Source organism: Lycium barbarum, chromosome 8 (assembly GCF_019175385.1).
Source record: "Lycium barbarum isolate Lr01 chromosome 8, ASM1917538v2, whole genome shotgun sequence".
Classification (NCBI taxonomy): domain Eukaryota; kingdom Viridiplantae; phylum Streptophyta; class Magnoliopsida; order Solanales; family Solanaceae; genus Lycium; species Lycium barbarum.
Genome location: NC_083344.1, coordinates 17,466,194 through 17,480,102, shown reverse-complemented (window position 1 = coordinate 17,480,102; position 13,909 = coordinate 17,466,194). Strand labels below are relative to the sequence as shown.

At 36.1% G+C, this 13,909-nt stretch overlaps 1 protein-coding gene across 2 annotated transcripts in view; it reads left to right on the top strand.

The window, feature by feature from the left end:
• The window catches only part of LOC132605997 (rhodanese-like domain-containing protein 8, chloroplastic), a 29,493-nt gene extending 19,833 nt beyond the window's left edge, over positions 1-9,660 (top strand). For both annotated transcript variants that reach the window (XM_060319295.1, XM_060319296.1), the window contains exons 5-8: positions 6,228-6,319; positions 6,937-7,040; positions 7,797-8,072; positions 9,209-9,660. In XM_060319295.1, the coding sequence (XP_060175278.1) occupies positions 6,228-6,319; positions 6,937-7,040; positions 7,797-8,072; positions 9,209-9,353 (617 nt within the window). In that variant the 3' untranslated portion in view covers positions 9,354-9,660. The remainder of the gene's footprint in view (positions 1-6,227; positions 6,320-6,936; positions 7,041-7,796; positions 8,073-9,208) is intronic.
• Positions 9,661-13,909: the final 4,249 nt, after the last annotated feature.

The window sequence follows — 13,909 nt, the reverse complement described above, 5'->3', positions numbered from 1 at the left end:
GGGATTGTTGAGAACATACATGCAGGAAATTCTTCAGGTGTCGGAGTGGACAATCCTTCGAAGAATTGCGGAAATAGCCTTCAAGTTTCAATCGCTGATAGATAGAACTATCAATTTTGAAATTAGCATTTCCTGTTCTAGGCGGAACTACAGCTGAAGCATAATCAGCTTCGTCGATGAATTCCGCAAATACATTCTCATCCTCCTGTTCCTCTGGTGCAGGATGGTTCACTTGGATTCCCCCTTGGTTTCCTTGATTGCGATGGGGTCTTCCTGCCATGTTCACCCGGTTCACTAAAACAGCAACCGAGGTGTGATGGAATAGAAAAAGTTTTAAAGAATAGTACACAACAATTAGTAATTTCTAAACCGTATTCGCCGGCAACGGCGCCAAAATTTGATACGCTCAAATTACACCTATTAATGATGTAAAGCGGACGTTGTCAAATATAGTAACCCAACAAGGTTGGGGTCGAATCCCACAGGAAATATGGAGAGAAAATAGTACTAATCGTATGCGATACTAGGCTTTAATCCTATTCCTGATAGTTTGAAATAGTTGTTCAATAATGTAATTAAGTATTTTGACTGAAATTGTATTTAATGCGAAATAGAGACTAAGGCTGTGTTCCCCAATTTGATTAGATATTATGCTTCAGGTTTCAATGTGATATACTTCTAATGGTTGTTCTATGAATATACACTTGGTCTCTTAAGAACTTCTTAATGTTTTCCAACAGTTAAGTCGTATTTCCTCTTTATGATTCTTCCGAATGTAAAAGAGTTGCAATCGAAGAATGACCAAAAATGCCAATTTAGACTTGTTCTCATCCCTAAGTTAGTCTATTAATCGAGGGTTAACGCCTCGAGTCATTGTCATTCAATCTTACCAATACTAACTTTCTTTCCCAAGAAAAGTTAATATAATGACTTAGGATGATGCTTGCAATCATCACCCAACGCTAAATCACAAAAACTGAATGAATACCAACAACCATTATGCATATATCAATAATAGAAACCCATTTACATAATATCCATCATGGGACTCACAACCTTAGCTTTGAAATTAGCTACTCATAATCTTGACTAGCAAAGAAAGCTTAAAAGTTGACATAATATACTTACAATGCAATTACAAGGTGGAATGGAAGTGAAGTAGTTGCTTTAAATGCTCCAAAAACTTCTAATATGAAAAACCTAGAGTTTATGCTCTCAAAAATATATCTGGTTGCTGAATTAAAACCCTACATTAAGTATTTATAGAGCCAAAAATCGCGCCAAGTTTCTGGACAAAAGTGCCCTTACGTGGCATAGTTACGGACCGTAACCCAGGTTACGGTCCGTCTTTTAGGTTGTCATTTGCCATCTTGATGTTACGACCACCATGCGACGGACCGTAACCTGTGTTACGGACCGTACTTCTGAGGCGTAACTTGTTACATCACTTGGCAACTTTCTGGAAATTTGGCTGATGTTACGGTGCTATGTTACGGATCGTAACATGAGGTACGGACCGTAACACCACAGCGTAACACTGATGGTTTCAATGAAAACTTTCTGGAAATTTGGCTGATGTTACAGTGATATATTACGGACCGTAACATGAGTTACGGACCGTAACACCACATCGTAACACTGATATTTTCAATGAAACCTTTTGGAAATTTAGGTCATGTTACGGTTCAATGGTACGAACCGTAACATGAGTTACGGATCCCGTTACGGTCCGTAACATGAGTTACGGACCGTCATTTAGCTCCAATTTGTCCGTTTTTCAGCATTTCATCTCATTTCCGATCCTTAGTTAACCAACCCTATAAAACACAAAAATAACATAAGAAACAATGTAAAAACACTTAAAAACAAGCAACACTTCTAATTACAAAGGCATAAAATGTGCCGAAATTCACGGTACATCAGCGATGGAGAAAGTACGGGCAGAGCATCTGGGAGGTGAGAACAAGAGGCAGAACTGGACTGTTCATTATTTACATGATGAATATCAGAACAAAGTTCCCAAGGGATATCATCTCTGTTGGATTTTAACATTGGAAAAAAATATTTTGAAAAGGGTAGGTGTCTTCCAAAAATATAACATCCCTTGATAAATATATTTTATTTTTGACGGGATCAAAACATTGGTGGCAATAATATTTATTAGAAAATCCTAAATATACACAGGGACTAGATCGTGGCTCTAGTTTATGTTTGGCATATGGTTTGAGCCACGGGTAACATAAGTAGCCGAAAACTCTAATGGACTCATATTTTGGGGCCTCTTGAAATAAAATTTCATAGGGGCATTTATTTTGTAAATTTGCTTGTTGACATGCAAAACTTCTGAAAGGTGAGGGTAAGGAAGCCTGGTGCAACAAGGTTTTGGCAGTCTCAATAACATGCTTGTGTTGGCGTTCAACAAGTGCCACTCGTTGGGGTGTGTAAGGCGGTGTCACTAAGTGTTCAATACCATGGCTTTTGAGATATGAGGATAAACTTTGAAACTCACCACAACCGTCAGTGTAGAGACAAAATTTTGGTTTGAAACCGACGCTCAAGTAAAGGATGTAAACTTTGAAAGACATCCAAAACCTCTTTTTTTGATTTTAAAGTGAACAACCACATGTATTTTGAGAACTGGTCAACAAATAACACATAATATCGCTTGTTATCAATTGACAAAACAGGAGAGGGACCCCATAAATCACTAAAAATAATCTGCAATGGCCTTTGACTTTGCAATGAGTTTTCAGAAAAAAGATAACCTGTGCATTTTATTAGAATAACGCGAATTACAATCAAACGCTGTTTTAGAGCGAGAAACTGGAATGGAAAACTGTTTCAAAATTGTGTTTAAAGTACGATAATTAGGATGGCCTAAACGCTGATGCCACAGGTTTAGAGAAACAACAACATTGCATTGATGTGAATGGCGTGCACTGCTTCACGGCCACTCGTACAACTCATCTCTATTCTGCCCGCGAAGTAGTGGCGCCCCCATACTCAGATCCTTCACAAAATAATGAAAAGGAAAAAATTCAATAGAGGTGTGGTTATCGCGGCAAAATTGGGAAAGAGAAACAAGGTTATTTTTTATAGCAGGAGAACTTGAGAAGCTTAAAGTGATGATTTGATGCACTTATGTTAGTGTTACCAGTATGAGATATTGGGATGGTATTATCGTCTCCCATTGCTATCTCCTCTGGACCATGATAGTCGTGAACATCAGTGAAGTTTTGAGCATCTGAAGCCATATGATGGGTGGCTCCAGAATCAACGATCCAAGGAGCCTATTGAGTTGAAGAGCGTGCAGCAAAGTTTGCCCGGGCTTGTAGGTGATTGTGTGATTGGGATCTGCAGACTTTAGCAGAATGACCAGGACGGTCACATAATTGGCACTTCACAGTATTGTCGAAACGCTGCTGTTGGTTGGTTTTCCCAGTGCACCATGGTTGGGCACGCCATGGCTGGTTGGTGGTGGTAGAATTCGCACTTGGACGTCTGCTAGAGTTGTTTCCCTGGCGAGGATTTGAGTTTGTTTTATGTGCTATAGCGGGTGTGATAGCTGCGCTCAGCGGTTTCTTGGCTTCTTCATGCTTCAGGAAAAGTTCATGATCAAGCAACTTTTCATAAAGCTCTGGATAAGAGATAGTAGAATCTCTTGCACGGATAGCAGCAGAAATTTCATGGAATTTTGGTCCAAGTCCAGTGAGAATTTTGACAATCAATTCCTCATTAGACACCGGGGCTCCAGCAGTATCAAGTTCATCACAGAGAGATCGAACTTGGTGTAGATATTCAGCGACAGGAAGGGTTTCTTTGGAGAGATGAGCCAAACGATCGTGCAGACTAAAGATTCTTGTTTGCGATTTGTTGGCATATGCAGTGTGCAAAGCATCCCAAGCGGCCTGGGCAGTGGCTGCAGTGGCAACTGTAGCAGCAAGCGTAGGATCAACTGATGCCAAAATAGCATTTTGAATTAGTTGATCTTGGCGATACCATAAAACAAACTGAGGATTTTCGACGTCTCGATTATTTTGAGACACTGTGCGAGTAAGGGCAGGGTGAGACCCATCGAGATGACCATAAAGGTTGTGACCACGCATAAGCATGAAGACTTGAGCTTTCCAAAGGGAAAAGTTGTGGCTACCAGTTAATTTGATTGGTAACTGCGTTACAGAATTGAATTGAACAATTGTTGTGTTGGTGTTGACATCGGAAATGGTTACAATGATGTTTGTGGCCATTTTGATGGGAAGGGTGGGAGGGCTGATTGAGAAAAAAAAAATACTCTTGAGAGTTAATCGGCTCTGGATACCATATAAGGTATATGGGACGCAGAAGAATAAGAGAGAACTTGTGTATTTCTATTCATGAAGACAAAATATTTATACAATAACATATGTTTTTATCAAAGGAAACTAATCAAACTAAGTCAAGGAAATTGACTAAGAATCTGCTCCTATAATTAAGTTAGCTATATATGGAAGATATAATATTTACAGCTAATATTCTTTAACACTACCAAATCTGAAATTAAAAGAGATAGGAACTAGATATTTATCCGTTATTACTCTGTAGGGAGGGCACTTGCGCGTTGTTGACTGGAAAAGATAAACTTTTTGAATATTTTGTGTAATCCTGAGACAACTTCAAAGTTCAAAAAAGAATAGAATCATCCGCAAAATCATAACCTGATGTTCTTCTGCATCACACATCATCAAAGTATCATCAGCGTATAAAATATGAGATTTCCTGTACCTCTACAATCTGCATGAAAACCAGAACTCTAGTTTGCTTGAGCTGCACTATACCTCCATGACTAGAATAAAACGTAAGAGAGAAAGAGGATCTCCTTGTGTGAGTCCTCTTTGTTAGGAGAAGAATCCATGTTTAGTACCATTAATGAGAATGGACAATTTTACGGTGGATAAGCAGAATCTCATCCAATTAATACATTTGCTACCGTAGCCCAGTTGACTAAACAAAAAATTCCCAGTTTACATGATCAAAAGCTTTTTTAATGTCTAACTTGCAATTGGTTTCCGACTTCCCTGACTTTATTCTTGACTCCAAGCATTCATAAGCAATCAAGGCAACATTGAGAAATGCCATTTGAGAGGTGTTGACAAGATTGTCCAGATGATTTTTAAGTTTATCCCCCAATGCTTTCGAGAGTTTCATAGAAACAACCCATTAAACTGATAGGTCTATAATCTTTGAGTTCCTTTTGCGCCGATTTTCTTGGGGATAAGAGGAATTCAAGCTTGTTACAAAATATTCATAGTCGTGAAACTGATTAAGAGCATTCGACAAATCCACTTTTAGAATCGGCAACAATTTCTGGGCTCGGCGCTTTGTCACTTTCAACTTTTGATAACCCCATGAATCTCTTCCTGGATGGGTTGTTGAAGCAAGTCTTTTTCCTCGCTGGAAATGGAGCAGTTACATATTCCCAATGTGGTCTCCAAGTCTCATTCTCTCTGTATAAAGCTTCACAAAGATTGAATCTCCTGTGAGAGTTTGCCATGTTGTGAAAGAAAGCAGTGTTGTTATCCCCTTGCACCAAAGACACCTTGACTTCTGTCTCCAGGAAATTTCTTCCATTCTGAAAATATCTTCAAGTTCCTTATGTAAGTTTTCTTTGGAGAGCAAGAGATCATCCGAGAATAGTGTTTCGTCAGCTTCTTAATCCAATTCCAAGATCTTATTCAAGATAGAAGTTTTCCTATTCTCCAAATGGCGAAAACAGGACTTGTTCCATTCTTTAATCTCTAGTTTCAATAACTTAATTTTCTTAGCAAAATAAATCCGGACTGCCCAAAATACTAAGAGATGTCCACCAATTTCTGCCCAATTCCTCAAAATCAGGGTGCTCCGACCACATATTTTCAAACTTAAAGTAAGAGGCCTTCCTAGACCAACGCCCGCACTCTAGGATTAGTGGACAGTGACCTGAGACGATACATGGAGCTTGGATTGTTTGATTGCACCAAATAGATTGTCCCACTGAAAAGAATACAAGAATCTGTCGATCCTAGAGTTGGAACTGTTTCTTGACCAAGTATACATTTTCTGTCTTGCCTATAAACCAGGCAGTCGCTTAAAGTGAATCATCTTATTATACTCTCTGTAAATGCCAACTATTGCCTTACTATTTCTTTTTGCATAATTGAATATTTCAATTGCCTTTTGTGCTAATAGACTCTAGTTTGATTTTCCTGAAGGTTATGAATGGGATGTTGGGCATTTTCAAGGCGCTCAGCGACCGGATGTTGATTGTTTTCGGGCCACTTCATTTGGAAAATCTGAGTCAGAGGTTTTAGCATTTTGTTACTCAATTTTCTGTCTTGTCATCCATTCTAATCTAGTAAATGTTATTTTTGTACTTTTACGTAATTTGAAATGTTTGCTTTCTTTCTGATCCAATTACTTGGACGAAAATTGGTAAGTATCAAAGGTCATTCTCTAAAACATGTGATAAATTTACAACCTTATATTTGTCTGATATATATATATATATATATATATATATATATATATATATATATATATATATATATATATATATATATATATATATATATATCTTAGTTTTGCATGTCGATCATAGTACAACGCAGGAAAACACTTTCCTTTTTCCTGCCCTTTCTTGTATCTTTCTCCTCATTTATGAATGATGTATCTGGCTAGAATCGACATATTGGGATGAGATATGGAATCTAGTACTTGCCAGGATGATATCCTGGTATAGCTGTTCCCTTTTGAATTCTGATTCATATTTGCACTGCGGCATGCTGCTATTTTTCCTTGGTTGTATTTCCGTTGATATGCTTAACATACAACTTAAAAACTGTCACCTCCTGCAGAAGACAATATCCAGGAATATGGTTTTATCTGTAAATATGACTAATATCTTGCTATCCTGGTTTGCAGGTGATTGCCTCAGATCCTTTAGCAGCTGCTGATAAGGAGAGAACTGATATATTAATGTACTGCACTGGAGGTATCCGCTGTGATGTATATTCTGCTATACTACGGTAAGCTGTATGTTTTTTGTATGTGTTGTGTTCTATCTTTTACTTATGTGCTAGAGCATGAATGTGTGAGATATCGGAACTTTGAGCAATCTCTTCAGCGACACCATAAGAATATCCCGTTTTCGGCTTTTCCTGGTTAAAGTACTTCGAATATAAAATGTCCCTGTCTTCCACCCTCCACAAAAAGCAGTTACCTTCCAATAATTTCTTTCCTATGTCTGACTGTTGAGTGGTGAGAATAGCTATCTTCTGCAGGTGTTTGTACTTTTCATACTGCTCTTGTGAATGTCATCTGTTGGTTAAATGGGCTACTTTACCCTCATTGGAAGTCAACTTATTAATCAGGCTTCTCTGGCTTGGTAATACTGGCATGCACTAAGTGGAAATTGTTCAAGCCTTGACATGATAGGAATTGTAATTCATTAATAAATAAGTGTCTTCAGTAGGCAACATCAGTAGGATCTCTCAAATGCAATTTAAAAATTGTTTTGAGCTAAAAAACTACTGTCATATACTTCTCGAAACTTCTATTAGGTTGACAATTATGTGCCTAAGCTTTGTAAGACTATCAAACGGCTATTCAGTTGCTCAACATAAATTATTTATTTCAATATATAGGAGCAGGCAATTGCACCATCACTAGAATTGGGCTCTTCATTTATGCTTTGCACCATCTAGTTTTCAAGTTTACCTTTGTGTTTTACGTGAAAATGTTGTGAGTTCACATCTGACAGCTTATTTTTATTTTTACTACAGAAAGCAAGGTTTTAAACAATTATATACCTTGAAAGGGGGCGTTTCTCATTATCTTGAGAGTGAAGGTTCTGTAGGATGGGTTGGAAATCTATTTGTGTTTGATGCCCGTCTTTCTCTACCACCTTCGACTGACAAGACTGCGGTGGAGATCGAGGCAACCACAATGCTAGAAGGCTCCGTGGATGACTCATTTGCCAAATGCTACATATGTGGTTCACAAGTCTCTGAGTTGAGGCACCGCAATTGTGCAAACCTTGATTGCAACCTACTTTTCCTGTAAGACTAACCATTTCATCAATATTATATTTGCACTATCAAGCCTGTCCAGTGGGTATATGATTTGTTTTCCTTCCAAAACTCAGTTAAGCGTTACATTTTCTAAGGTGGCGTATCCCATATGTTGATAAGGACCAGATTACAACAAGAAGAAGAGTACAACCCTTTGATGGACGGACATGCCCGTCCAATTTACAAAATTTGTGTACATTCATCTATAAAAAAATGTAGATTCTCCTCCCTTACTAGGCTCCAAAATCTGCACAAAACACAATCTGCCACGAAACTTCCCTGCGGCCATGTGAATGCAGTCTTTATCTGTTTTTGTTTAATAGAAGTCTTTTGAATTTTGTCCAACCTATTCGGGCCTATTGCTTCCTTCTGTAGGTCCTTGGGGTGATGGAATAAGCTCTCCTCCCTTCCAGTGCTCCACTTAGCTAGAACATCCATGCCTTCTCTGAAACAGTGCTGAGTCAATATCGTGAGCTAACTTATTATATACTGTGCTTCCTCAATTATCTGCTGTAAGTGCCATGGTGAATTTAAGTTGCCTTTCAGCATTTCAATGATCATCAATGAATCACATTCCAGAATAACCTGATCAAATCCATCCTCCTTGCACCACTTTAATCCCATTAAAGCTGCATTAGCTGCATAGTTTTGACTGTACTGCCATACTCCAAAGGACAGGCTAAAGCCATCACCAATATTACCTAGGTGATCTCTAGCTATTCCCCCACCACCAGTTCTTCCATATGCTTGTCTACTGCCATCTCTTTGTTTATTTTAGACCAGTTGAGCTCAGGGTCTTTCGCATTTCACAAAAACACATCTGATTCTTTGATCACCATTAGTCTTTCACAGGTCACATACCAGGGGATATTCCAGCTAATCCCATTTCCACTTTTCACTAATACCCGATTAAGATGAAGAATTTGAACGACTTTGCTATTGGTATCAACTTGCCTCCAAGTCAAGGATTCTTTAGTTTAAAACTTTTCTTACTTTTCTATCTTCATCTCAAGTCCTAGTGTAGGTTGCTGCTCCTATACTTCTACACTCTTTGTTTCAGTAGTATAAACACTAAAGCGTACATTGAATGAAAGTGAGTCTAAACCATGATTGGTTTTGTTCAGATGCTGCGCAGGCTGCGTGGAAAGTTTAAGGGGATGCTGCTGTTCTGAATGCACATCCGCACGTCGACTTAGGCCGGTGCTGACAGGTCATCAGAGATACCGAAAATGGCATAATTATCGCGATTTTGAATTGCAAAGCCGGTGACAGCTTGATCAGTAATTGATGTCCATATCTTTGAAAGGGAGTGTAGTTCTCGCACTGAAAATGTAGATCTTCAGTCTAGTATTAAAGCCTAGACAAGGTAATGTAGCACCTCTCATTGGCCACCAAATGCATTTTTCTTTTATCTCCTTTTTTGTGGCATTTTTCTCCTCATTTTTCCTATTAATTTATGTTTAGTTATTTCCTTGTACATGTGAGTTGTAACTGCAGCAATAATGCACATAATGGTGCAATTATTGTGTAACAAATAATCTCCTTGAATTACCGGTTACAAAGAAAACATTGGTTATATTACAGAGTTTATATAGTGAGAGTCATAAGTACTATATTTCCATTGTTGTGCTTCCGGAACTTTTTTTTTTTTTTGTGGCGTGGAAGCAGGTATATATGTATGTGTTTTAGGGTGTTTTTTTTCTTTTTTTTCTTTTTCCCTTTACTTGTTTTGATGCAAGTGTTTTTGGCACCAAAAGTTGTGTGTGTGTGTTGGGGGTTTTGGGGAGCATTCAATGTGACAATTTGGGCAGTTTGAAAGAAGATGGTTACTTTTATAGATTCTGCAGTTCTATTATCCGGTGAGTCCGAGTTAAATTTAATTCTAGCTATTTTAATGACTGTTATGGTCCAATTTTTATCCGTAAATAAAAATCGGGATTGCAATATTTGATTGATCATAATTTTATATATTTCATTGGCTATAGAATTTTCCAAGAAATTTATTATAGGAATGTTTTTAATAAAAATTGTTTGGTCAAGCATATACCTATTGTTTTTTCAAATTAATCCTGCGGATACATAAAATTCAGAAGAATATGTGAGTGTTCAAAATTGGGAAAAGTAAATGGTGTGACCATCAGGGGAAAAAAAGACCAGAAGGCCCCATTTTGAACAAATGTCCCGAGTTAGCCATTCGGCCAAACTAATGCCATGCGCTGGCCAAAAAAAAAAAAAAAAGATTAGATTTTTGTGGCGACTAAAGTCGTCATTAAAAGTTCGCTGCAAACAAAAAGATCAAACTTTTTGTGACGAACTTTTAAAGTCGCCACTAAAGGTTTGCTGCAAACTTTTGTTTATTTTTCTATCTTCTACTAGGGTTTAAAAAAGAATTAAATAAATAAATTAAAGTAACCATCATCGAAAACTTAACAAACTAAAATATATCAACTACAAACTAATAAAATTAGTAAGTAAACATTGATTATACATTTATTAAACATAAATTATATGTTAATTATACATAAATTATACGTTAGTTATATATTTATTATATACATATTTTACAATAATAATACAGCTTCTATACGTATAATACATTTTCTATACATATACAATAGTGATACATATTCTATACCACATTGATGCGGTTTCTATACGTATATGTATGATATGTTTCTATATAAGAGTGATACAGTTTATGTACACATGTTGGAATTATATATACATTTTCTATACAAGAATGATACAGTTTATATACATATGCTGGAATTATATATACATTTTCTATACAAGAATGATACAGTTTATATACATATGTTGAAATTATATATACACTTTCTATAAAAAAAAAATGGTACTCTACAGTTTATATATACTTTCTATACAAGAATGATACAGTTTATATATTATATATGTATGATACATTGTCTAGACGTATGATATACTTTCTATACGAGAATGATATAGTTTATACACAATTTATACAACAATGATACATTTTCTATACTTATGTATGGAATATGTATAATATGTGAATAATTAATGTATAATCGATGTATAACTAATGTATAATATATGTCTGATTAGTGAGTATACGTTGATGATACATTTATTATACACAAATTACACAACAATGATACATTTTCTATAAATATACGGTAGGAATATATATTCTATACAACAATGATACTTTTTTATACGTATGATACATATTTAATACATTTTCTATAAATAGTTGATCTTTATGGCGACTAAGTCGCCACAAAAGGTTTTTTTTTTTTTTTTTTAAAGTAACTGGGCTGGCGGGCTATAAAATGGGTATGGAGAAACTTTGGGCCATCCGGTGGGATTAGTTTGGGCCGGATGGCCATTTATGTCCTTTCCCCTTCAAAATTAGCTCCAAATTAAAAGAGGTAGTTTTCGCCCATACTAGTGTTCAAGTTGAAACAAAACGGTGCAGTCTCGATCATTGTAGCTACTATTTTTTTTTTTCTTGTTGGTGTGTATGATATTGTAACTTTTTTTTGCTTTCCTATGTTTTTTGTTTTAGGTGTCGTCCATTGAGGTTCTCCAGGCTAGCAAACATGCGGTTTGTTCATATTTTCTTTTGTTGTTCTTTTTGTTTGTATTTATTTCTCTTTCTTTTAACGTGTGTAGATTCAAGAAAATGTGATAAGAAACGGAGACACTGAATTAAAAGTTAGCCATGCTAATCAACGATTCTGGATAGCTGATGCTCATAGAGACTAAGAGCCCGTTTGGATTGGCTTATAAGTTGGTCAAACGCTTATAAGACATTTTTAACTTATTTGAGAGTTTGACAAAAATAGAAAAATAACTTAAATTAAGTTAAAAAATGCTTAAAATAAGTCAAAACCAAGAAGTTGCTCAATCCCAACTTATTTTTTTGGCTTAAAAGCCATTTTGGTTTGACCACCAACTTTACCCTTTTATCCCTTATTTTTCTTATTAATTTCAATACTATCCTTACTTCTAAAAACCTTTTAAGCACTTTTATTCAAACACGTAACTGCTTATTTATAAAATAACTTTCAGCACTTAAAAGTACTTTGAGTACTTATGCGTAAAAGCCACATTTTTTCAGCTAATCCAAACGGGCTCTAACTCAAAGAATATGGATATCAGATAATATGAATATCTGAACATCAGAAATATAGGACAATCAGCAGCCTCTAGAATCAGTAGTAGACCATGCAAAAATCAAATCTGTAATCCAGTATTTGAACTTTTAGCTAGAGAATTAAGAAAGATAATTAAAAGTAGCAAGAAACAAAATTGATAAACCAATCCTCCTAAAAAAAAAAAAAAAAAAAAAAAAAACACCTGCCATATACAAAGATGTTAGAGGAGTATTAAACAAATTTATATTGCATGCAATATTAAATTTATAAGAAATTTCTTTTTTTTAGATAAAAAAAAATGAAAGCAAACAAGCACCAACTTTTGAAAATTCGTCCCAAACAAACACCAAAATCTGCAAATTGGCGATTAATTTAAGCCACACCGTAACTCCATTACTGTGTAAAATCTTCCAATATATATAATGTTTGAGTAAATTAGTCATTTAAAAGAAACAACACTAAATATCTCACAAAAAAGGTGTGTATACATGTCGTGTGAAACTCAAGTTTACACACAGGCTTCCCACTTATTCATCTCTGGGAGAACTTTTGTCTCTAGTAGTAAGTACCCATACCAAAACTAATAGGCCAATGCTCTTATTTTGTTGTTGTTCAATAATGAACAGGCCATCCAGGATATTATTTTCAAACTATCGGATAATATGTATTAACGAGAAAAAATAAAAAAATTAAACAAGAGAGATATAATAGTAGTACTCACAAATGGAGGGATCTAGTGGAACATGAAATATCGTGGCAAGTTAAACAGGAAAACACATACTTCTAGTTAGACAACTGGACAGGATTGGAAGCTTTGTACCAAGTTGTTCCTCCTGACTTTAACCAAGACAGAACTGTAGTGCTGATAAATGAGATGGTAAAAGAAGAAATATGGGATGAAGAAAGATTAAGGGAGGTAGTACCATGAAATATTGCAGATCACATAATTGAAGGCGTTAAACCTACAATATTTGATGACATTCAAGATAAGCCTTACTGAAGGTTGGAAGCTAGAGAAAAGATACAAAGTGATATATAAGAAAATCTAGATCAAGGGCTTATCCGTGAATATCTCATTTTTTTTTCTATGGAGATTGTGGAAGGCTAAGGTGCCTTATGATGATGTAGTGAAGAGGTGGGGTGTTCAATTTTCATCCAGATGTTACTGTTGTGATGATCCAAAAGAGGAAACCATCCTCACATGTATTCCTAAAGTCTACTAGTGCACAATACATCTGGAACGCTTTTTGTGGACCAATGGGATTAAATATTCAAAATTTGCAGCTGAGTCAATTGATCAGCTTGTGGTGGGATGCTCCAGTAAACTAGCATGTGAGGTATATTTTTCTGGCAATCCCAGCTATCATTGTGTGGGAATTATGAAAAAGGAATATTGCTATTAGACATGGTGGAAAATTGTCTAAGGTGAAGCTAATATATCAAATTATGCATTCGATTATCATGTTTATGAATGAGAAGGGAAAACCTTAAAATGCTTCATACAAATGGAGTTCACTGGTGTAACCCCTTTAGAACTATACCCCAAGAATTAAAGTGATATAAGTACACTGGAGGCCTCTTGATACTGGATGGGTGAAATACAACACAGATGGGGTTTCTAAGAGAAATCCTGGAAGAGGATCTTGGGGTTTCTATGTAAAGGATGAAAGTAGGAACTTATAA